Source organism: Mizuhopecten yessoensis, unplaced genomic scaffold, assembly GCF_002113885.1.
Source record: "Mizuhopecten yessoensis strain PY_sf001 unplaced genomic scaffold, ASM211388v2 scaffold3961, whole genome shotgun sequence".
NCBI lineage: Eukaryota > Metazoa > Mollusca > Bivalvia > Pectinida > Pectinidae > Mizuhopecten > Mizuhopecten yessoensis.
Genome location: NW_018405306.1, coordinates 292,252 through 317,079, shown reverse-complemented (window position 1 = coordinate 317,079; position 24,828 = coordinate 292,252). Strand labels below are relative to the sequence as shown.

Here is a 24,828-nt window from a genome sequence, read left to right as displayed (position 1 = left end):
CAAACAATTCGAATAAATCTGTTTAAAAAAATAGTACTAAGGTCATGCAACAATCTTAAAAAGTCACGATTTGTTTGTAAAATCTCATTTTTACATGACATGGATTAATCACACAGCATCAATATTTTGACTGACATCTCTTTCGGTTTATGCCTTTGCGATCTGTATATGTACAACGCAAAAACGGCAGTGTCATGATGCTGAATAAGGTGTTATAAAACAGTTGTGTATGTAAACATTACTCAATATTCAATTGCAGCTCAGGAGATCAAAATAGATGTAGACTAGTTTTGTTCAAGAAGTTCATCATATATGAAAACTTCATTCATACAAAGAAATTTGCATAAAATGTGAATTCGTCGGTGTAAAAATAGGTTTAACTGCATTTTAGAATTAAAAAAAGCTTTAAATATCATAATGGAAATCTTTTTCGATATATTTACTAATTTATTGTTCATAAAAAGTTCTAACTTTTTTTGTACAATTTTACATTTTTTTGCGAGGTCTGTTGATCCGTAAGATGGTAAATTCAATAAAAGAATTGAGGGAGAATGTAACAAGATATGAGAAATAATTATTTTGTTTGTTTGGCACCATAGTCATGAACTTTTTGGATTGGATACATAACATCCTCGTCTTTAACATGGAAAACAAATCTGACTGATTTATGCTATCACAGAAACAGAATAATGTGATGACAATTCTTCTGACAAACCCCTACTCGAACATATTTTTAAAGAAAAACACAAAATCTCAAATTTGAACAAAACAAAACATGAGATAAAACCTCCCTTTCATAACAAATATAATGAGATTCTTATTAGTAAATTCATACAAATGTTTATCCAGTCATTGTGTCAACTCTATTTCACAGGTAAACAATTAAATATTATGCACGATGCGCACCTTTACATTCAGTTCCTACAACGAAACATTGTTGAAAACTACAAATGCATAATTGTTCCAGAAAAATAGAAGAAAAATCTGTTAGCACTTGGTGATAGATTAATACACTTAGATATATTTACGAAAAACAAAGACTTGGAATACTATTCAAAGGCTGAGGGATTGTAACAAAATAATAATTAGGAATTGTCCATATTGTGAGAACCATGAAGAGTGCCTTATGATTATATAGTTGTAAAATTACATGTAAAAATCAAATCGTCAAACGCACTTATATGTTACCTTATTTTACTCTTATATATCGTCACCTTGTAATGCATTGAATTTGATTTCGCAGGAAACATTTCAGAAACATATTTTCCCACAATAAGATCTTTCATCTAAATATTCATAACAGTTATAGAACCAAAAATCGATAAAATAGCAGTATCGAGATGGTCTAACGATCTGGTGACTTTTGCCTCACTGTGTTTAAAATGTAACAGTTATCATTTGATGGTGTTTCATTACAATACAGTAAAACCTCGATATATTGCCCCTCGTTTCATTTGCCACCTCACTGACTGCCAACATATTTCAATGTCCCTTTTCACACGTTTTCTTAAGAATTCCTTTATATATATTTCCCTCATTTTATCGCTAAACCTATTCATAACACCAAGCTTTCTCTTGACAATGATGGCAGTATAACGAGGTTTTACTGTATACAATTAATAAACCGGCCAAACTTTGGTAAATATTTAATGCATAACAATTTCAGCTGTATTTTGCCTATACGTTCTTATGCCTTCACGTGACATTGATTCAGTACACCATAGGTATTGAGGTGAAATAAACTTAAACAAATTAAATATAGAAAACGACATGAAACATTTTATATATATATTCACTCACATATAGTCATAAATATATACAATAACATGTGTACACTCTCTTTCACACACACACACTGCCTCACAGAAACATACACACTCACACATAACAAATACACACACTCACATATACCCTCACACACGCACACCCTTACACACACACACACACATACACGCACACCCTCACACACGCACACCCTCACACACGCACACCCTCTCACACACACAAGCTCACACATAACAAACCCACTACCCGTCTGTTGTACATGCATCAAACTTTCGTATCACACACATATACATCTTAAGTACCGATACGTATTTTAATGGAATCATACCGTATAAGTACGCTTAGCAGTAATACTATTTGTGTTAACTCACTTAGAACCATTTTGAAGTTATAAACAAACACACGAGGAAGATGTGAACCGTACCAATGGAAGGAATATACAGGAATACATTGACCTCTGAAAGCTGACTTCATTCCAAAGTCTAATATTCTTCAAATGTGCAACCACTTTATCATGTCATATCTCGTTCTATGATACATACGGATTTTACGAATACATCCGTTCTATTGACAAAAAATGATAAAGTATTTACTATATTTTATAATGACAACAAATAGCTATCAAAAATATTTCAAAACGTGATTTCCACTTTTTCGTTTGACTATATATTTCTAGCGATTGTAATAAGTAATATCATAACATTTTTATTTAGAATAAGATTCATGCATAAATATATTTGAGATCAAAATTATTTTTTTGACTGGTAGTAATATACATGTCTTTGTAAATATCACGATGGAATAAAACAAGAAAAACATTTTTGTTTCTAAAATAATTTAAAATTTGAGATTCTTCAATGAGATTTTCTTTTAATGTCATAAGCAGATTTAATATAATATCTTAATATATTTTCATTAAATTTCAGTGAGTCTACTTCACTGTACTTGCGACATGACAAGTGCAAATAAGAATTATTGTAATTACAACCGATACGCGAACACCTGCTTTGAGTGACTTTAACAGCGTCAACACCCTCACAAACGAATTTTACAACAAAGATTTGGCAATGGATTTTCTGTTGTGTCTGAAATCCCGCCGCATAGCACTTTCCATTCTCCATTAATGGAAGAATATGATCGGTAATGTTGATATTTTACTGCAATCCAGCAGTAAATTATAATAAAATAATTAGATAAAGAACAATTTACATATTGTTACCATGGTTACCAATTATGGTAAATTCGATTTGAATCACAATTTGATTTAGGTGTATATCTATGTCTTTGGTTTGCGTTATAGGATAAAACATGTCTTACAGAAATGAGTGGTCCTAATATCAGAAGACATAGCTTTTTGCATCGACATGTGAAATTTTATTTAGATGCTTCCTTCCATTATATTGTTAGTTTGTAACAATTGAATCGTTATAGATCATCATCTTTTTTCCAAATTCACCTAAATTTTACCACGTCGTATATATTTTCGTATTTCTGTTAAGAGAGTAAAGCACGACTTTGATTTATAGCACTTCAACCATAAATGAACCTCTAGGGCCACATGATTAGTCCAAAGTATTAACGATTGTCAATAATGATATTAAAAGTATTAATCAAAATGCCCGAATCTTTCTCAGAATATCTTTTAGTTCACAAATGCTTTGGTGAGTGTGAAAAAATATTTTACGTCCACAGTTAGCGTGACGTCACCTTTTACCCTCTGGTTCATAATTATCGTCCACAGTACGTATAATGTCTGTTCATAATATTAAGGAACCCAAACTGGTCCTTGCACCTTCTCATTTTGGTTTAAGGGCCTTATGACCTCTTTAGGTCTGTCGACATCGTAATAGCTGATCCGGTTATTTTGACGTCCGCACTACCTTCTTCGTTTTTGCGATGTCCTTATTTCCTCCCCTTGTTCGAGTTATTCTTTATTTTGAACACAGAAACAGATTAGATAATTCACCTTTTTGCATATCTTGTCTAATTTCCACCTCATATAGGCTGCATGACGATGTCGGCTGTCAACGTCTGTCTCTGACATTGCCAGTCGTCTCTGCATTCCTCAGCAGGTTGCCATTTAGATGTTGGTTTCACCGATTCTCGCAGTCGCTAAATAAAGGGGAAAAAATCTGTGTTTATTTCTTATCCCTTACTTAAGTCGGCTGGGATTTCCAGTATTTCGATTGTGATATATTTATAACAAAAAACGAGAGAACACCGAAGTGTCAACAAGACCATAATACGAACTATGGTTCCTTTGAAAAGGGAGAGCATCGAAAAAGTACAAATTGGATAGACCAGGTATTTCGGAAGGGTAAGCGTCGTCTGCTGAATCGATGACACCTGTCATGTCAATCTAAACCGAATACAAATAATGTCAGGTTCTCACACCGAGAACTCGGGTAGTGACAACAAGAAGACAAGGCACTCTTATAAGCATAATAAAGAAATTCGACCTTCAAATCACACAAAGAAATAGCATATTTCTAAGCGAAACCCTGATGGCGACCTTAAAACTTGTCAATAGTCTTTATCGACCGGCCTCTTTGGAAATCCGTTGTTTTAAGTTGACATCCATCATCGAAGTAATGATATTCGGAGCAAGCTCCTGAGTGAGTAGCTCTGGTATGAATACATTTGATTTCTATGAATAAACAACATAAACTATTATAATGCTCTATATATTAATAACTTGTCTCTTTATCAGATATCATCAAACCAAAACAGCTGTAAACCACGTGAACATAATAATACTAATAATACATACGTCCATTATTGACCCCTCTCCCTCCATAAGCGTCCAGATGGCGCTAATCGGTATGGGAATGAGTGGTGCCAGTGCTATTACCCATCCGATGCCTATAGACCAATCAGGGTAGGCGTTTTTACCGTAGGACACTGCTTTATGCTGGGACACACTAATGAGCCACAGAACCTGAAAAATGAAGTAACAATAGATTTAAAAACCAATATATAATGGTGCTCGATGTAAAATAATCATTAGAAACATAGATTATTCAATTTTAATTGGGAATATTATAGGTAGGTTTCTGTTGGTATTCATGCTGTATTGTTTTCGGTTTTTTCTACTCTGGTGTTCCGTATCTACATTGAAATTTGACTTTTGGAAGCTGTAGTATATTGTACATGAATCATTCTGATCACAATATAAAGAGATTGGCAAATATACACACGTTCCCAATACCGTGGTCATTCGTAACGCCTGAAGATAATAGATGGTACTTACCAGGATCATAAGCGGAGTGATAACACACCAAAAGATCTTCCAACCTGGGCAAGGTTTGTAACCAAGCATCATCTCAATGTCTTTATACAAGCGATTCACACCTGTGCAAAATAAACAGAATTACCGGTAAATGTTTGTCTCTAATGTTTTTGTTTACTCCAGCAGAATTTATCTGGTTTTTAATGGTTTGGTTGATTGGGTTTAGCGTTCTATTTAACACGAAGGTCGTTGAAGATGTGACTTCGTGTGTGTAATGTTTGTGTGCATGTGTTTTACATGTGCTGAGGGAGGTATGTTGGTGATCTGATGCCTACTTTAGAGTGCCACCTCAATGAAATGCCATGATAAAGACACTCAGTACAGTATTCAATCCGGTCACATCATACTACAACCCATTTAAAGTCAGTGATTTAGGGGACAGATTGACATTTTCCTATCCAACATTACGGCTGCTCATCTGTACTTTTTCTCATGTTACTTTATTTGAAAGACAGTTCCTGTTTATAAAACGCCTGAGAGTAAGAAAACCTTTAGCAGAGAACAGATAGTCCTCACTATTTCCTCAGCTTGCTTTTGCTTTACCTTTATATACGTAATTTATTATTCCACTGATAATTTTATATGAATAGTTAAGTTAACGAACCTGTTGTGTCTCAAGTGAACTCACCGTAAAAGTAGGCTAGAGCGACGACCTCCAGGAAGGCGAGGAACATGGTAGATATACTAGCGACGTACCAGTCGACCAATTGTAACACGTACATACCACCCTGCCGACAGAAAAAAACCAGGTATTAAATTATGTCGGCAAGTTCAAGTGTGACTATTTTATAGAATTTGAGCTGTTGTTAAATTTATTCATTTGGACAGTAGCCGGAAATACCATTGTCTCCCAGCTTATTCAAATATCTTCTTTTCCGACACATTCGACAGCACTTAATCACTAAATGTCATATCAACTTTAGTTGTCAAATATTTTGGAAAAAAATTATCTGAAATTTGAATATATCAGTTGTATGTCCTCAGACACAGATTTTAAATATGTATGTATAAAATTTCAGTTTTGAATTTCAATATTTTGAAATTGTGCTAGATTTAATTTTCGTTTTAAGTTATATTGGACTTTGAGCAACCGGACTCTATTTATATTTCCAGGGCAGAGTTTTTCAAAGCCTAGTCAGATTAACAATTTAACGCAAATTTTGAAATGGCATATTTTAAAAAAGGTTGAAATTCTAAAATTGAAGATTTATGTTAATAAATTCAAGATAATTTCGATAAACATACAAATATTTGCAAAATTTTAAATAATTCTTAAAAACTAAATTTTGAAAATATACATTAATGACTCATAAAACAAACCATGCTCCGCAAAACAAGGCAAAAAAGTAAGCTTATCAATGGTGTCGTGTGTTTCGGTAAATAAACAGAAAATCGATAATAGAAATTTACATGTTTCATTAAATAAAGGTGATAAACTAACATGTGTCACTCACCTGTGTAACAAAGATGAGACCAATGAAGAAGGAGAGAGCGTTGAGGAAGGCCATAGTGAGGGTCTCGTGGTCCCTGAATATCTTAAACCTGTCCATTAGTCCCACAGCAACCAGCTGTATATGTACGATCTGCAAGGGAACAAAACTTGTCAGGTTTGCCGAATAGATCTTAAATATTGGTCAAACTATGTTCATTTGGAATCAGGATGTATATTGCAATGATGTCCTAAGACAAAATTATCGAAATATAGCACAGTGAACACAGTGTCATCATCAATAGGTATTTGTTGTATTATTATGTTAACTCATTTACCCCTGAAGACGCATTTGAACTCTTCCAATTCAAAGATTGGAATAGTCCATTATAAAATTTCAGGGGTGAATGAGTTAACATACCTTTCTTTGTATTTATTTATTTATTTTTATCTATTTGTTTATCATTTGTTTTTTTATTGATATCCATTTATTTATCTGTTTATTTATTCGTTATGCATAATCTCATGTTTCCCCCATCTTTGCTATTTTGTTTTGTTTTTGTTTTTTTCCTCAGTTCCTGTTGATGCAACAGAAATTGTAAGTTGTAAGTCTTGGTTTTATTATTGTAATTGATGTGAGTCTTTTTGATTTTGATTTTGATTTTGTCCCTGTGTGTCCTCGATTCTGTTGTATATTGTTTCCTCTATTACGTCACGTTTATTTTGCAATATACAATAAGTTTATTTCACATAAAAGTTATATATATTTTGTTTATATTTTGGAAAATTGTCTTACCTGACTATCCAAACCAACGGTAAACAGCATGATGAAGAAGAGAACAGACCACAGTTGAGGAAGGGGTAATGTTGATAGAGCCTCGGGGTAGACCATGAACGCTATACCAGGACCTGTTGTCAATAAATAATATTAGCATGTGAAATACATACAAAGCAAAGCATACATTTCACAAGTATATAAATTTCGGTTATCGGTCTTTCTCTCGCACCGGTCGACCGTGATGTCAACTCTTGTTTATATTGCTAACATCGCGATTCACTTACATGCACTTGAGTTTAGTCAATGTAATATCGTTCTTGCCTGAGTTATTACCAAAAGTTATTACTAACAAACTACCCTCCAGTCAGCCAGTCCTACTAAATTATTTATTTGACCTTAATACTATCAAGAGCAATTTAAACAACAACATATTTTCATCAACTAATTTCAGGTTTGTTTGTTTGTTTTATGTCATATAAACAGCTATGGTCATTTAAGGACGTGCCATGTATGGTGGTGGAGGACAGTTGGAGTTCCCGGCGAAAACCAACCGATCTGCAATCAGTACCTGTCGACTGCCTTACGTAGGCCTCGAACTCGCGACAAAGTAGTGAATGGCAAATGATAGAAGTAGGTCAGACGCTTACAACAGGTATCTGTATTGTATTTGTGAATTTCAAATAAACACCCTCATACCTTTATCCACGACTTCTTCTATATCAACGCCGGCTTCATGAGCCATGTAACCCAAGGTGACAAAGATGGTACAGCCGGCAAACATGCTGGTCACAGCATCTAGGGCAGGTACTATCATAGCATCTCTGTAGTGGAAGACATTTGTGCAATAATTTTACTCTACATTTATTAAAAACAGCCATTCACCACTACAAAGAAAACGAAAAACATAATGGCGGGCGATTCTGTAATTGCAGACTTTGTGTTCAATGCTTTTACAGCATATTTTAGCAACAACAGCCATTCACCACTATAATATCGTCAAGGAGGTCCATGAGAACGTTTCTGTAATGGTAGACGTTTTCTTCAGAGAGTTTACTTAAACAATATAGGTAATATTAATTCATCACTAAATATTCATGAACATGAAACATGCTGATATTGACAAGTTCCTATACAATTGGTAATTGTTCTTCCATTTAAGCTCGCATACTTCAGTGTGCACCCTCTGGTAGTTTTAGTTAATTTTGTTAAAATTATACAGATTTATTTCAATTATTACAAAGAAGAAATCGACGTTAAGATTTAAAGGTAGAAACGAAAGCAATCCTTATCTTCTGTGCATAGTTGTGTAGACATGAGAATCATTTCTTTTCTAACATTTTCTCAGTTGATCATGTCATTTCAGACTAGGCTAACTCCGCTACATAACCTCGTTAAAAATCATGTTCTATTCAGTAATCGAATTACGTCCTGTAACCATTAGTATTGAATCAGCCTTCGCCATCATATCATTTTTCTGTTACTCTAAGAACTGTTGATAGCTTCCTTAGTATTTTACCTGTAGTGGTTATTGCCGAACTTGTTAAAGCTTGCCAAACCGATGAGCGCTCCCATTCCGATACTTGCAGAGAAGAAGGTCTGAACGGCTGCATCAACCCATACCTGTTACACAAAACATCAACAATTCACATATAGGTCATCAGTACTTTATTGGTTTACCTGTGATATGATCATATTATTCCAACGTTTATATTCATATTTATTAGGGTCATTTGGAAACAGAAGACACTTAGATATTTTCTGTTCATTATTGAGCTTGTTTTGGATAGACTGGTATGGATATTTACTTTGATTTCCTTTACAAATAGTATTCCATACTGTTTATATTCATTACATCATAGCCCACTGGGAAAAAAGTATTGCATACGGTATACATTCTGTAAATACATATCTCGTCAACTAGAGAAAATATTGCATACTCTGTATATTCTGTATATTTACATTGTAGTCCAGTAGTCTCTCCCATCTAGGTATCAGATAGTATTTGAGACCATCAATTGCTCCAGGCAGAAACAGACCCCTTATGAGTAGAGTTAACAGGAACAGGTAGGGGATGGTTGCAGCCACGTACATAACCTACATATAAGGAAGTCATTGATTATTTATTTCCGGTTTGAAAATAAGAATGATATTTATAATGAAGAACGAAATTCGACAACATAGATATGTACATATATGTTGCAGCTAAAGTCGAAATTATTTATAGGCAGTAGCAAAACTCAAAAGCATATGAAGCACACTTTGAACCAAACTTTTGCTACTATGCGATCTTGTTTTGTTTGTTACCACATCGAGACGTGAAATGATATCTACCTTGCCGGAAGATTTAATGCCCCTGGCCAGACAGAGGAAGACTATGATAGACGTTGCTAGGAGACATAGTACCAGCTGCCATCTAATCGAACCCAGGTCATCGATACTGTCAGTCAGTTCCAACACGTGTCGTCTACATAAACAGATATACACATTGAACACTTAAATAAACATTTTTAAAATACATCATTCAATGGATGAGTTATAATGAATAACTCATTATGGCATAATGAGTTATTGTTTGTATTATTTAACGGATAGTAGGTTTAGATGGGGCGATTTCTTTATTGCTTGACTCATTGATCATAATAGTTATTAAATGTTGTGCTCCCTGTCAAACTGGGGGGGGGGGGTGTCTTTTTTTATATAGCGAAATGTTAAGCCTTTACAAATTTCACCTCTAGGGATGTTCATTTCTGTATTAACCCCATTCCCTTTATATTTCTTATCTTAGATTTTGCACCAAAAGATTTTTTTATGTACATTTTATTTATTATGTATTAGCATATCAAGTTTACTATACATAGCTTAATACAGACAAAATGTCCTCATAATCTTGAATCCTCTAATACAGTTTTGTAAAACATAGTCAAGGTGAAAATAATGGGAGTAACTTACGTGTTTATTTAATTGGTGTTACATGTAGCTAATGGTGAGTTAGTGCCAAAGTTTGTTATCCAATAAAGGGACATAGACTTTTGACCTCTGTCGTGAATTATACCGACGAGGTCAATGGAAATATTTCGTTTAGAACGGTCGAAAGAACGCTCGGTATTTACATGACCTAAGTGTTCGTCTAATACCTATTCAATTAAGAAGACATTACCACGATCAAGACATACTACTACTGTTGACCTCAATCTTATGTTAAGGAGGGATTAATTCACGAACCGTACAACTGGAAATAGGTCCGGAACTCTGTCGTCAATGAAGTCGTAATCTGGTTTGATTTTAGTATTTACGTTCGACAGGAATTAGCTTATAGTATTTAACAGGCGGTCAGGCTTTAACCTTGGGTATTTTCTACAGCTTAACGATTGTTTGGAATTAACGATTAAGTGGAAAATAACACATAAAGCAATGTATACTTCTTTGATTGATGGGTTTTATCAAAAACAAGTAAAAAAAACCATGTAAACCACGTATAATAAAAACAACAAATGTATATTTTTGTGAGAAGATCAATACTTTGCGTCACTGACGAGGTGTTTACTTCCAAGCCGCGATGGTTTCATACAGAAACTAAGGTGCGTTTTCAACATGATACCATTGATAATTTAATTCTGTAAAACCTTGAGATTGGACTAAAGTCATTGTTCTGTTTCCCACCACGAGTCATGCTAGTGTGTTTGTCAAACTCATTCCCTAAGTTCACCTGGGTATTATTACTATTATTATCTATATGCGTCGTTTCGTGTATCAGATATTGGCGTGCATTAAAACCTTGTTTCTATAGTACGATCATACAAATTGATAAGTGACATATATTTTTTAATTTATACATGATGTGACGTAACCTTACCACTTCAAAACATTTACACTGTAAACCTGTTTGTATTCAGAGGGCAAATATTTTGCGGTTGATCAGAACTAGATCGCGGGCATAAAATTTCGCGCAACATTGCCAGGTAAAAACGCTGTTCTTACGAGGATACTTATGTATTTTGGTAAAGGGATTTATGTCACAAGTGTTTTATGAAATGCACATATGTAAAACTTCCCTTTTTATTATTTTTTAAACATTGATACGTAAGGTATATTATCTTTTTTTTTGTTTTATGTACATTGCTATACGCTTATTGCCCTAATTTTATTTCTGTTGTCCTATATATAGCAAAAGCAACCATTGATATGAGTAATGTGATATTAAAAATGGGTTTGAATGAAGTACATCAATTATATTTTTAGACCTAAATAGAGATAATCTTTTTAAACTTTGCACAAATACCGATATGCAAAACAATAAGATACGTGCTAGCTTTATTTCAGATAAAAAGAATGAGACATTTTGGAATAAAATACAGAAAAAGAACAGCCTGATATACTTTTAAATATGCAATAAATAACGTAGTTGAATAATTAAAGTGCATACTCCCAGAATTCCTCAGGTGGTGTCCTTGCGGTTTTCGCTACTTCACTGACGTTGGTCACGACCACAGCAACTGTTCCATTAAGAGTCGAGTTATCTCCCCTGATGTAGCAGGATTTGGTGTTCCAATCATTATCACACGTGGCCCAGGGAAGTGTGGACGAGAATGACATACCAAAGTAGTACAGGGTCCAAGCGATGATGACGCCATAGTAGATCCCAATCAACCAAGTTAGTGTTATCATTCCATAACCGATACCTTAAAAGTAACATAAACACATTCCAATTACCCATTTATACCATGCACTCGAGTTATAAAAAGCAAATGCATATCCCTTTGATATTAATGTTTTGATAATGTAAATACTGTTAATCATTCCATATTTGCGTGTGCTTAATTCCTCGAAAAAAGTCTATGGATCTATTTTGAATACCTGAATTCGCGGTGAAAAGAATTCTTTTTATATTTATCATCCAAAGTGATTATTTGTGGAATTTGTATTCGTGAAAATTGATTTATCGTAAAACTTGCCTCGCAAAAAATAAGGTGACTTACAGTACAGCAAGTGCTATGCTTCTATAATATAGGACAAAATTACAAGGACAGCTAAGCAATTTGTAACACCGCGGAATGTCACGGGTCATAACATGATAAATATATCTAGTTAATTCAAAAACTGGGACCTGATATTAAAGGCGAGAAATGTGTCAAAATAGCAGAGGTTAAGTGTGTACCGGTATGTCTAATGTCGTAAGTCGGACGTCTAGATGCATCATTCACCGTGTTATTACAGTTAAATTATGGGCGTCAAGAATATATGTTTATGTGTTGTGTCACATGGAAAGGGACGTGACCATTCAGAATCGTGGTTAGTACCAGATGTAACAAATAATATATCTATGTTTCGGGTAACTATCAAGCCATTTTGCTATCGAATCAGAAAGTTGAAAAAATACATTTCTTCAAAACGGCTTTCAACTTAGAGTTTCAGCATAAATCGTATTAGTTTTTAAACTAATTTATATTGCTAATCAGTCCAGGTTTAAACGTTGTATTTTAATGTGCTTGTATGTATTGAAAGGGACTGGTGCTTTAATATTCGTCTAGTATCAAAATGTCAATAATATTTCAGCTATGGTACTCTTTTGACCGATATCTACTTTATTCAAACAATAGCACGAAAAAAACCCGCAATACATTTGTTGAATTCATATTCATATAAACATTATGTTATATTGCTGTATAGAGTTTTGTTATGCAGAAACAGAAACCCAGCAATGGTATTACACGGAATGCGGCTAAAAATATATTCTCTAAAGGACTGACAGGAAAATTGATAAGTTAACTATTGAGTATCAATGCGTTTATAAAGCATAAATTCCCAATTCATATCTGCAGGGATGATATTTCTTTGGACATTCGAATCGACCAAACTTCACATGAACTGCGTTGTTGCATTGTTAACCATATCTAATACATCGATATGAAGGATACACAACTCCCTTTATTCATTCATGCCAGAAAAACGAAACATTGGATTCTTAAATTCTATTGGAAACAAAACTATATGAGCTGCTACGAATTAGTTTATTATCGATTACGTATTGGCTGCAAGGAATCAAGAACTTACAAAACAAAGGTAAACATATATGAATGAGAAAGCTAACTACATACTGTACTGTATACCGGGAAACTTACGCCCCGTTAAACTTACGCCCCGTTAAACCTTCGCCCTTCACCGCCCTTATTCCTTATTCGCCCAGTGTTAAATTCACCCTACACCGCCAACAATGGAACACACTGGACCTCAATTGCATCACATACGGTACCTGTGTTAAGCCTCAGTGTAGACGAAACAGTGACAAAACATGTGCCGTCGTATACGTAATTTCTTTTTAAACTTTCCCCGTCATGTTAAATTCGCCCTCAGATCGGAAGGCGAAAGGGGCGAAAGTTAAACTACGGCGAAAGTCTCCTTGTATACAGTATAACATAAACCACCTTTGGTTGCTTAATTGGGTTTTTTTATTCATTTATTTCAACGTAATTACGAATATTTTAAAATATATTATGTGGGGTTGAACTCTTTTTATCCAAAGGACATTGATATTAGATTTTCATATTTAATAGTTATGAGAATATAACAGATCTAAATTAGATCTTCATGTTTAATCTAGCTAATGATATTTGGTAGAGCTGTGTCTAGGTGGTTATCATATAAAAGTGATTTCATTTTTCAATATTTGAGAAAGAATAGTTGGAGGACAAGTTGTTTTAATGTATAATCCATGAAGAAGATGAATGGATCTGTTGAAGAACACGTTATCCCATGTTGTGATGGAGACCTCCAGGTATAGACAGAACAATGACTCTGACGAAAAAAACCTTTTAAACTATAGGTCAGAGCGATTCAAATTCCACTCATCGACCTGAAAAGCATTTTCCATTGTTATTAATGTTTAAATATCATATATACATGTGTGTGTCTAGCAAATATTTATATATAGTTGACATTACTTGTACTTTATTATTTTAATCGCGAGTTTATGCGCATTACTTTTCATCTGCAATAATGCAGTAGTACAATTTTAAATCATTTATTTATGTTGGAAAAATATTGTAGTAGACTTTATATTACTTACAACCAAAGAATGGCATTGAAAATGGTATACTGTATACAGTTACATCCACACTTGCCCAGTGTTCATTTTGTCCTTCACAATGGATTACATTGTGTGTTATGATGTATACTAAAGTTCGCTTTAATGATAAATTATATCTCATAACAGAGGGCGAAAAAGGCGAAAGTAAAACCATGGCGAATATTTCCTGGTGAACAATGATGACTGAATAAAAAAGTGCACTTGTATTCATGTTTCTATCATGTTCATACCTTATATATATAACGGAAAAAATTGTTACAGCGTATATGAACCTATCCATGTTTGTGCTACCTTTGTAATGTCAGGTTTATGTAATATGACATTGACTTCACGTGGGAGTGAGTGCCTTACCTCTGAAGAGTGGACAACATTCCCATATTTTGCCGGGTCCCAAGTTGGAGTACTGCGCATACGTGAACTGCAGGAATACTTCCGGGAGACCGATGACGAAGAGGAAGATGAAATAGGGAATCAGGAAAGCGCCTGTAACATACAACAATGTCAGGGAGTTAGCAAAATAAGAAATTGATTGAGAAGTGTTTTCTCTGTCAAATGAAAATTGCATGCACAAAATCGGATTGCAAGTGTTTGGTAAGTATACTTATGATTAACAGACACGTATGAATTGCTCATAATGAAGCGAACACAGTTGTACTTGTTTTGACTTTGTGTTTCTGCCAGTTTGTGGATTCTGACATTGACTTGACAGGTGCTCCATCCAATTATCATTTGAATGTTCAAAACAGCAGGTCTGTATATAAAAAAAACATCACTAAGCTATCACGCATGGTCAGGACACTAGTATGCAGCACGGTGGTTCGAAACCAAATGCATATTATAACAAATAAAATGATCAGATATATCGGTTAGGGTATCGACTTGGGAAACACTGTTTCTAAACTGTTATTAGTTTTCAAATGATAAGTATATTTTGTTTTTTAATGTTTAAACATCCTAACAGAAGCTTTAAATACATACTGAAGCATCACTCCACGTCATACAACAAATTATATTTTTATCCGCTCAAAACCCTTAATTTCCCATGCTTAATTGACATTCCGGATGTTTCAACTTGGTTCAAAATGTTAGAACTGTTAAATCTTGATACCACGGAAACGTAAACAAAAATGTAGACTTCAGCAATGTATATATAGATCGTGGACATAAACAGAGTAAACAGTGGAGTGTGAACCTTGTCAATATTCTGCAATTAATATCTTGTTGACAATATGTTAACTTCGTCTGTTATCTGTTATTATATCAATCTAAGAGCGGACGATGTTATGCTCGGTCAGACATTATATAACTTAGCCTGGATTTCAGCTTACTAGGTTTTCAAAGTTACGTCCCAATCCAATATAACAGGTAAAACAAGCAAGCTGTCAGGGCGACTTAAGTTGACATTAGGGATAATTAATGTGCATATTTTTGTAAATGCAATGAACTAAAATTCTTTTAATGGAGTCCTCAGTTGAACCACTGCTGAATAGAATAACATTCAAGGACTTTAGATACATAAAATTAATATAAAAACGATTACATATGGTTAGCAGCACATACAATTTTAAGTATGTCACAAGAGAAGTATTCTATTTAAAGTACCCATTTTAAATAGTATTACAGAAATAAAATGAGCATTTTCATTATACAGACTTTTTATTACTTCCAGGCAATTTTCTTAAAGATTGTATGAAGATCTTCTGCTTTAGCAAGCATTACTTCACATTTTATTACACTAAATTACACATAAAATTTGATACACACGAATTGAATTTTCTGATAATAAAACTCAATTGAATGGACTAGAATCAATCCAAAGTGAGGACTAAAGGGGTAGCATGGGCACGAGCGAGATAAGAAAATAAGACAGAGAATCGACGAAGGTAGACGAGAATTTTCTTTTCAAACAAACACAATTTCTATGTAAAAACTTATACTCCAGACGGGATAATTATAAAGCAAATGATTAAATAGAACAATCAATTACATAAACATATCGTTGGCATTGTTAGCAAAGTCAATTTCTATAAAAATCTTTATAATTGTTTCTATTTTAAACAAAGCTGCACAAGTATCGTCATTCCACAATTAAATTTACCCTTTAATTTGTCTTCCTCCACATATTTCCTGCCATTTAAACCAACATTCAACGTACTATAATTGGAATGCTATACACCTACAACTAATTCCAAACCACTCCTGGTCTATTATTGCTAAATGTATACTATACTTGTGTATGTCTTCTTCTTGTTTTGCCTCCCCCACAGCCTACATCTGCTTTATGCCGGTATCGTATACGTTTTCTTACGAAGCAACCACTCCCAACTTCCTCCCACCCTCGCTTCGCCTTATTTCCATTTACAACACTTAATCCTGTTCTCCCGCATTCCCAGACTTTCGTAACAACCATTTTTCTACAGATTTCCCTCAAACTTTTCCTACATTGCCTCCCCCATCAGTAGCATCACTCCTCCTCATAGTATTCTATATATATATATACCAGCATGTCATCAGCACTTTTCCAAGGCCGGTCTGCTAACCATTACAACTAGGTCTGCTGTTTCGTGTATAGGTACCAAGGTACTAGTACCAAACCTGTGATATAGACCCAGCCAAGGTGGTAGGCAGACACTGCTGCCATAAATTCCTAGATGTTAACGTATGCAGGTTTCGTTCGGTAGATAATTTTATGGTATGTTATGTCCAACTCCTGGCCCTNCCCCCCAATTATGCCCCTCCTGAGTTCAGTTAAACAAGTTTTATGTGGAATCGTCTGCTAACAGAGAAAATTTGCAGGAATGGAAACTCGTTTCTAAAAATAAGCACAGCCTGATAGTGAATTCAAAAATACATGCGGCATGTCTCCATAGAATGCCAGGAATGTATTACTAGTTTTTTTCCTGACACATTTTCTACGACGTGTTAGAAACAACATTACAGGAAAAGAATATAAATATACAGAAAGTGATTAAACCTCATTTTTTATTTTCAAATTGTTATTTATGGTATATATGCATACATTGAATAAACGGAAAATAACTATTGCATCATTGTATATCCTCGATTCGTACAGAGGATATTACATTAGGGGTTCATGAAGTCTGTCTATTAATTTTGATGTTGATTAGTTTTCTGGTTAACAGTTAGGTTCGATTTCCGATTTTTCCTCCTGATGATTTCATTGTGACAACATGCTTTCGACAAAACGTTTGTAAAACAAAATTAACCACCTATAAGTTATATTTACACTGGTATTGAAGCGGTACTGTCAGAGAGGTGAGCTGTTCATGTATGCTATTTTCTTATACATGTTTAACAACAGAAAAAAATATAAACGATATTAGTGAAAAGTTCATCTTCATGGCAATTAATGAGCAAAAGTTTCCGCAGCGAAAAGCACGTGTTCAATTTGTATCAGTACCGTCAGCTTAGAGAGAGTAATGCCAAAAAACATCATGTCTGTGGAAAAACACGCAGTCTGCATACACAGGTATATTAACCCTATAGTTGAAGGTTTAAACCCCAGGTCAAATAAGTTCACTGCGATGCTATACAAAACCTTGTACATAGTCAATATGTTAACAATACCAGATTCAATACAAAAAGATTAACTGTTTCAATAACAGACCTAAATATTGGACTTAAGACGGAAATGTGTATACCTCTGTATTAATGCTATTCTGCTTCCCGTGTGCCTATAAACGGGTCAAATTTACAGAGGATGTGTGGAATTAATCCGGAATGTGTGACCTTACAATCTACCACTTATTTTCCAGATTCAAAAGGAGCAGGTGTGAGCAGGCCGCATATGTTAATCTATTAAAGAATTGTTAAATAAAAAAACATTCAATTACAAAGAAAATCTATCATACTTTCATTCATGAATGTTTCCTACTTTACATTGGAAAAATACACTTGGTATAACTCCAACGCAAGTAGTTCGGCATATTGATTTTTTGTGACGTGGGAAAAGCTAGCAGATACTGTTTTATGCCGCCATAACAGATCTTACTCTTGTTCTAGAAATAAACATAAATTAATATACATCTATAATTTATCATCAATGAAATTCGACTCTCGCAATTTCCATAATATTACTTAAATAACAGATTTTTCAATAGCTTATTGTCCACGTGGTTGTTTCAATGTATACATGTATAGAGATTTCAGGCGCCAAAACACACGGCATGTTTTATATTGTAAAAAGACAATGCTAAATAAAATCTACTCACCTCCTCCATTTTTATAACAGATATACGGAAATCTCCATATATTTCCTAATCCGACGGTAAGTCCAATACAGGAAAAGATGAATTCGAACCAGTTATTCCAGTTTCCACGTCCTTCCTTCGCCATCGCTACTGGTTGGTCTGAACTGTAAGCAGTCGTATGGAAATTTACCGGCTTTTATTTCCGGTGCAACAAAGGTCATTGCCATGGGTATATATAGCGTTCAGCAACTAATTGTGTATCAAAATTAAACATGATATTTATATTATTGATTAATTAATTTTGTATTTATTTGAATGTATACCGTAATAGATCGTTCCTATGATGTTTTGTATTTGCTGTGTGAGTGTATACGTATTGATCATTGTGCTCACTGACCCATGTAAGAACAGCTGTATATAGAAAGCAGTGAAAGACGAACATACACATGTGTGTACAAGCTAAGTAATAGCGGGAATGGACCAAATACATGTGCCATTGTAGTGTGATTTGTATCAGATTGTGCCAGTTATATCAGCTACAGCTGTTTACATTGGGAAAATTGTCAGTAACATGGAGATATATCATATCCACTAAAGCATGTCCGTCAAATGAGCGCCCATATTGATTTACAATTAGGTAAATGAAAGGTAGAGTTATAAACATAAGACCGTCTAAGTTTTGTGTGCCTCTTTGTAGAGTGAGTTTATACTATAGTGAAATGTATCATTCTATGTAAAGGAAAATGAAATGTTGGTAATCTATAAGTGTAGAACTTGTATTGTAATGTTATTTTGGCACAAAATCAATGTCACGTTTTCTTCTAAATTGGGAAACAGGCTCACATTCGTCAGCTTAATCATAATTGTATTAAAACCCCACTATGCAATTGAATACTTTTAGCTATGTGCGTAATGAGTTATTAGCAAATACGCATCGATTATATAACATGCGGTATGCCTCATGACTTCGTATGAGTATATTTTGGCTTTAGCAGATGAATGACAATGTATGAAATGATACACTTATCCTTCCTTAAATATCTACGTTCGAAATACCAATAAAATAAATACACACTAACTCGTGTTTTGGGTGAATATCTTACAATGTTTCTCATTGCAAAACATTCCTTAATTATTTCGAAATAATCAAACCATATTCCTAATTTCTTATTCACTCCCTAAGTGCACAATTGTCTTTTTCTTAAACAAAGGAATAATTAAAACATGTGTAAATTTCCAGACTTATTAATGAATGGAACAATTCATTATTTCGAAAAATTCCAATATATCTATATCTGTATATCTATTGCTGAACTTTACGTGAGCCAGTCGGTATCGATTGTTTTAAAATCTTTATTGACTCAATGTTATGACACATATATTGCCATGCATGAACAACCAACATTAATAAAGATGCTACTTTCCTGTTGATATTTTCCCAAATGTATTCCTTCAACACTCTAATATGCAGGCAACATGTCGCAATTGTTTTACATTTCAAGAATCTTACATTAACTTACCGAATTAGTCAGTGTAAGCTGCCGTCCAAAATGATCACGAAACGAAACACTGAAACGTATTTTTACATCAATTTCATAGCAAAAGCATTGCACTTCATTGTGTGGCCTAGAGCCTTGTTAGCTTTGCGTATATTAGATTAAGATTTGTATGAAGGAGTTTCAGACTAGGAACCAGTATGGTATCTTCCTCAAAATATTAAGCAAACACTGGATTTATATAGACCATCATAAGACAAATACACGAATTGTATAAAAAAGATATCTAAGAAAACTACTGAAATATCCTAATACATAATGACATAAAGCCTTGGTGATTTTAGAAACATGTGAAAAAGTGTTACCTTTGACAGTAGGAGGAGAGTCGAGTGGGCCAGTAGGGTCAGAGTGGTCAGTGCTTCTAATTAGTGAGTTGTGTCAGCCACAGCAGTACGTATCAGTGAGTGTCTGCGGAGGGTCTGTAGTTGTTTATTTGTTTACGATTAGGCGTGCAATTTAAATGTAGAGATTACTTGGTTCTGGAGATCTTATTAAGTTGTCAATTAAAGCTTGGACCGTTAGGGAGAATGTTGATTGAGAATGGCCAGTGTCATGAGAACAAAGGGTGGTGTGTGTTACAGTGGAGATAGGACAGGTTGTGTGTGTGTGATAGAGGGGAGTTTAGTTTTGTGAGGTGCACGAGAGAGGACGTAACTAAGGGAGTGGTGTACGAACGTTGGAGTGACAACATGTGAGCAGTGTAGTGTTGTGGTGATCGTATGGACATGTACCTGTATATATGTATAGAGATGTAAATAAACTGTAAATAGAAATCAGTGCATTGTCTCATAATTATGACATCAAAGACAAACCAGTGGCTCCGTCACAAACATTCGGTTAACCTTTGGTATATATGGCGTTAAAACACGCTAAATAGAATAATGGATAAATCATTTCGGTAAAATAATGCAACTGGATATTTTTGAATAAATGTGCATCGATCATGCATTACTTTGTATGTGTTATTGATTGGATTTGACATATCTATTCCTCTGTGCGATATCGCTAAGCTCACGTGTTATCTAACAATACATTTATTGATTATATAATATGTAAATATGTATTTATATCGTCAATATCAAATAAAAATAATAATCATTTTTTATTTTTTTGTTTATTTACTTATTTATTTATTTTTCCTTTTTTTTAGAATTTATTTCTTGATTATATTTATACATTTTCTCGATTTAATCGTCATGATATTTACATCTGACTAAATTACCTGCAGTTGTCTAATTGTTAATTGTTCGTTAATATGCTATTTCATAACATTACTACAGAGAACATATTACATACAATTCATTTTAAGGACATGACAAAGAGGCTAATATGATATAACGATGTTACTTGGATCAAATGTCATATTGGGATTTTTCTAACTACAGAACACAATGACATTCCTTGTTTCAATATTATCAGATGGGCTTAAAGTAGTATTAACACGCAATAATATGATGTAACTTATTGTGCTATTACGTTTAGTGTAAATCATTTACAGTCAAATATGGTAGTGATAGTCTGCAATGCTTCATTGAGTGTTCCAAATACGTCAAGGAAGAAAGTAAATAAATATTTCATAAAAATGTTAATGGAACATGAAAAGTCATGTCTTTTTCAGGTTTCTTGTTATTAAACATGAACCATATGTACAAAGTTGATATGTATTATGTATGATGTTACAGAAAATAGTTAAGCATCAGGGCCCAATTCTGTGAATACAAATATATCGTTTGGAATATTTTCATCAAATATACGTTAAATATCTAAATAATACAATCGTCAATATGTTTATGTTTTGCAAGACAAGAAATACATTTATTATTTCAAAAACCGATGAAAACAATCTTTTTTTCTTTCATAAAAGAACTTTATATGCCGTGAAGCTAACCATACTTTGACTAACGTTCAAAACCAGACTCGGTCTGATAACTTGATGATATTGCAGAAACTTGTACATTAACGTCACATTACATTTGTTGGATAGCAAAGATAAATGACCAATGGATGTTAAACAGGAATTATACACAAAATGTGTTGGTTGTCTCAAACTTAAGATAACATTTCATTTAATATTGTTTTTCATTATGAGCAAAGATCCACAAACATATGATTAATTTATGTCGACATTTTCAAATACGAATGCACAAGCTGACAAAGCTTTGTATAGCTATAGCTAGGTCCGGGTCTTTAAGATACGAATGAAACGTTATACATGTTTGTTATTTAACTTGTAATAAAAAAAAATCAAATAATCAATAACAGTATCAGTATCAGAACGTCGTCGACACATGTACCGAGAATAATAGATAAACTATATATACATAAAGTATACCAGGAAAAAACTGACTTACGGGTTTGTATTAAAGTAATCGATGTTGCCCGATGTTGCCCGATGTTTGTTTATATATATATTTATACTACAAGTATACCTATTTCGTATATAATTGATTAAGTTTTGTATTATCAGAGGTAGTATACCTTTTGGTTGATTTTTTATATAAAAAGGGGAAATTAATGTTTTCTTATATTGTGATAGATGTCAATAAGTCAATTCATTTCTATTAAAGATAACATGTATAAAACATATTCAACAGAAACTATTAATGAAAGCTGGACCAGGGGTAACGGTTCAACAAGTACCAAGCTCAATGAGTCAGTCTTTTTTATTTATATGTACTGATAATCAAACATCTCACGTTTTGAAAAAAACTCGTAATAAAAACAAATTAGTTTTCACTTTATGCGAAATGAAATGATATTTCGCAAACAAAGTTAACAAACCTAAGTCCTGAGTTTTAAATCATACTCTTTACAACTGATTTATTGTTTTATAAAGCACAACGTACGATATATGCTATCTATGTTTTATTTTGTTAATGTTTCTCCAGCAAGAACACTTTAAATTATCGATATGTGTCACAGAAATTAAAATTTCCGCCTGACTAGTTGATTTTTATTTTTACTGAACGTGTGCTACCTACCTACCTCACAGGTGTCCCTGAAAGACTGAGGAAGTTTACCCGTGTTCAAGCCTTTATATAGCATAATATTGACCAATGGATTTGCTCTAAAATATTTACTGCGACAAATGTATTTTTTATAAATGATTTTGTGACGTACCCGCGTTGAACCAATCATAATAGATTATACAACACACCCTAAAAAACGTATACACTATGTAACTCACGTAAAACGTGTACATGGGAGGTAACTGACATAAACATGTATGGACATGTATGGTTCATTTCCATGTATAGACCGTAATGACCCACTGTCGTTGTTTCTCATTTTATTTTTGTGCATGTATAATGAAACTGATATACATTATGTATACACTATGCTGCTACATAATGGTCCTGTCCTAGTATTTATGTTGATCGACAAATCATGTACATTGCATGCGTACGGTGTAGGAAACATGTCGGCTTCCGTGTTGAAAAGATTATAACATGACCTAATCTCTACATATTCTCTACGTGTGTATTTTATTAATTTGAATATATTTTAAGGTTAAATCAGATTTGTATTTGCACAGGACGCTTGGCCGTAAACGATGGATATTATTGACAATAGTTAAGGTTTTTAAGGTTACTGCTCACTACATTCAGAAATCTTGACCGGTATACAATTATTGGACCGGAAACATAGTTTTTATAAGGCGCAGTAAAAGTTTATGATTACAAATCAATCTTAACCTTTTTGGGGTAAGAGAAACAGACATTTATAATTTAATGATTGTTTGAGTACTTCTTCGTTAATTTATGAAAATGTTATGGTATAAACACCTATTTAGATAAGATAGAATCAATTCAATGTTGTATTGCCGAAAAGTATGTAATAATAAAGTTGCAAGCTTGGGGTCTGCTATTTCACTTATTTTTCGAAAAACGTAATTGTTCAAAAGCTTTTGATTTTTCATGCGTGCCAGAAAATGTAATTCCAATACACAGGGTGAAATAAAGTCATGATCAGTGAGCAGGATGATTTCATGATGATTATCAATGGCAGAGAATATCCATTGTTAATGGTAGAAGATATGCATTGTTATGGCAGAGAGTGTTCTTTGCTTACGGTAGAAGATGGTCATCGTTATGATAGAACATGTCAGTTCTTTATAGTAGATTGTGTCGATTACTATTGTAAATAATGATTATTGTGTATGGTACCGGGTGCTTTTTTCCTATGGTTGATGGTGTTCGTTGTTTATGGAAGAGAGTGTTAATAATGTTCATGTAACTTGTGCCCAATCCTCTTGCATTTTTTGGCAATAAAATATGTTTAAACTAAAGAGTGTTAATTGTTTATGGTGGAATGTGTCAATTGTCTAAAGTTGTTCGTTATGAGGCAGAGAATGTTTATTTTTACGATAAAAAGAGTTCATTGATTATGGTAGTGATTGATCATTGGTTATGTTAGGTTCTTCATTGTTATGACAGGGAGTGTTCATTGTTAACGGAAAGAATGTTAATTGTTATGACAGAGAGTGTTCATTGTTACCGGAAAGAATGTTAATTGTTATGACAGAGAGTGTTCATTGTTACCCGGAAGAATGTTAATTGTTATGACAGAGAGTGTACATTGTTACTGGAAAGAATGTTAATTGATATGACAGAAAGTGTTCATTGTTACCGGAAAGAATGTTAATTGTTATGACAGCGAGTGTTCATTGTTACCGGGAAGAATGCTAATTGTTATG

At 33.7% G+C, this 24,828-nt stretch overlaps 1 protein-coding gene across 3 annotated transcripts; it reads right to left on the bottom strand.

Moving 5' to 3' along the window:
• Nucleotides 1-1,955: 1,955 nt before the first annotated feature.
• Nucleotides 1,956-23,133, bottom strand: LOC110448248 (sodium- and chloride-dependent taurine transporter-like). Of its 3 annotated transcripts, none has more exons than XM_021494403.1 (14): nt 23,114-23,133; nt 18,598-18,740; nt 14,717-14,848; nt 11,705-11,960; nt 9,613-9,745; nt 9,241-9,375; nt 8,798-8,901; nt 7,978-8,102; nt 7,300-7,412; nt 6,529-6,657; nt 5,703-5,802; nt 5,036-5,136; nt 4,556-4,723; nt 1,956-3,897 (listed from the first exon to the last, which is right to left on the bottom strand). In XM_021494403.1, the coding sequence occupies exons 2-14, from the start codon at nt 18,719-18,721 to the stop codon at nt 3,781-3,783; spliced, it is 1,737 nt and encodes a 578-aa protein (XP_021350078.1). In that variant the 5' UTR covers nt 18,722-18,740; nt 23,114-23,133; the 3' UTR covers nt 1,956-3,780. The 3 variants fall into 3 exon arrangements, with proteins under 3 accessions (XP_021350078.1, XP_021350080.1, XP_021350081.1); XM_021494405.1 differs by having other exon boundaries at nt 23,118-23,127; XM_021494406.1 differs by lacking the exon at nt 23,114-23,133 and adding an exon at nt 20,097-20,396.
• Nucleotides 23,134-24,828: the final 1,695 nt, after the last annotated feature.

Bases quoted from the DNA above. Each gene is read 5' to 3' on its own strand.
- LOC110448248 (XM_021494403.1), bottom strand. From the start codon at position 18,721: ATGGCGAAGGAAGGACGTGGAAACTGGAATAACTGGTTCGAATTCATC. The intron at 8,103-8,797 runs GTAAAATACTAA...CTTCCACTACAG, and splicing joins TTCGGCAATAACCACTACAG to AGATGCTATGATAGTACCTG. The intron at 7,413-7,977 runs GTATGAGGGTGT...TATTGACAACAG, and splicing joins AGAAGAAGTCGTGGATAAAG to GTCCTGGTATAGCGTTCATG.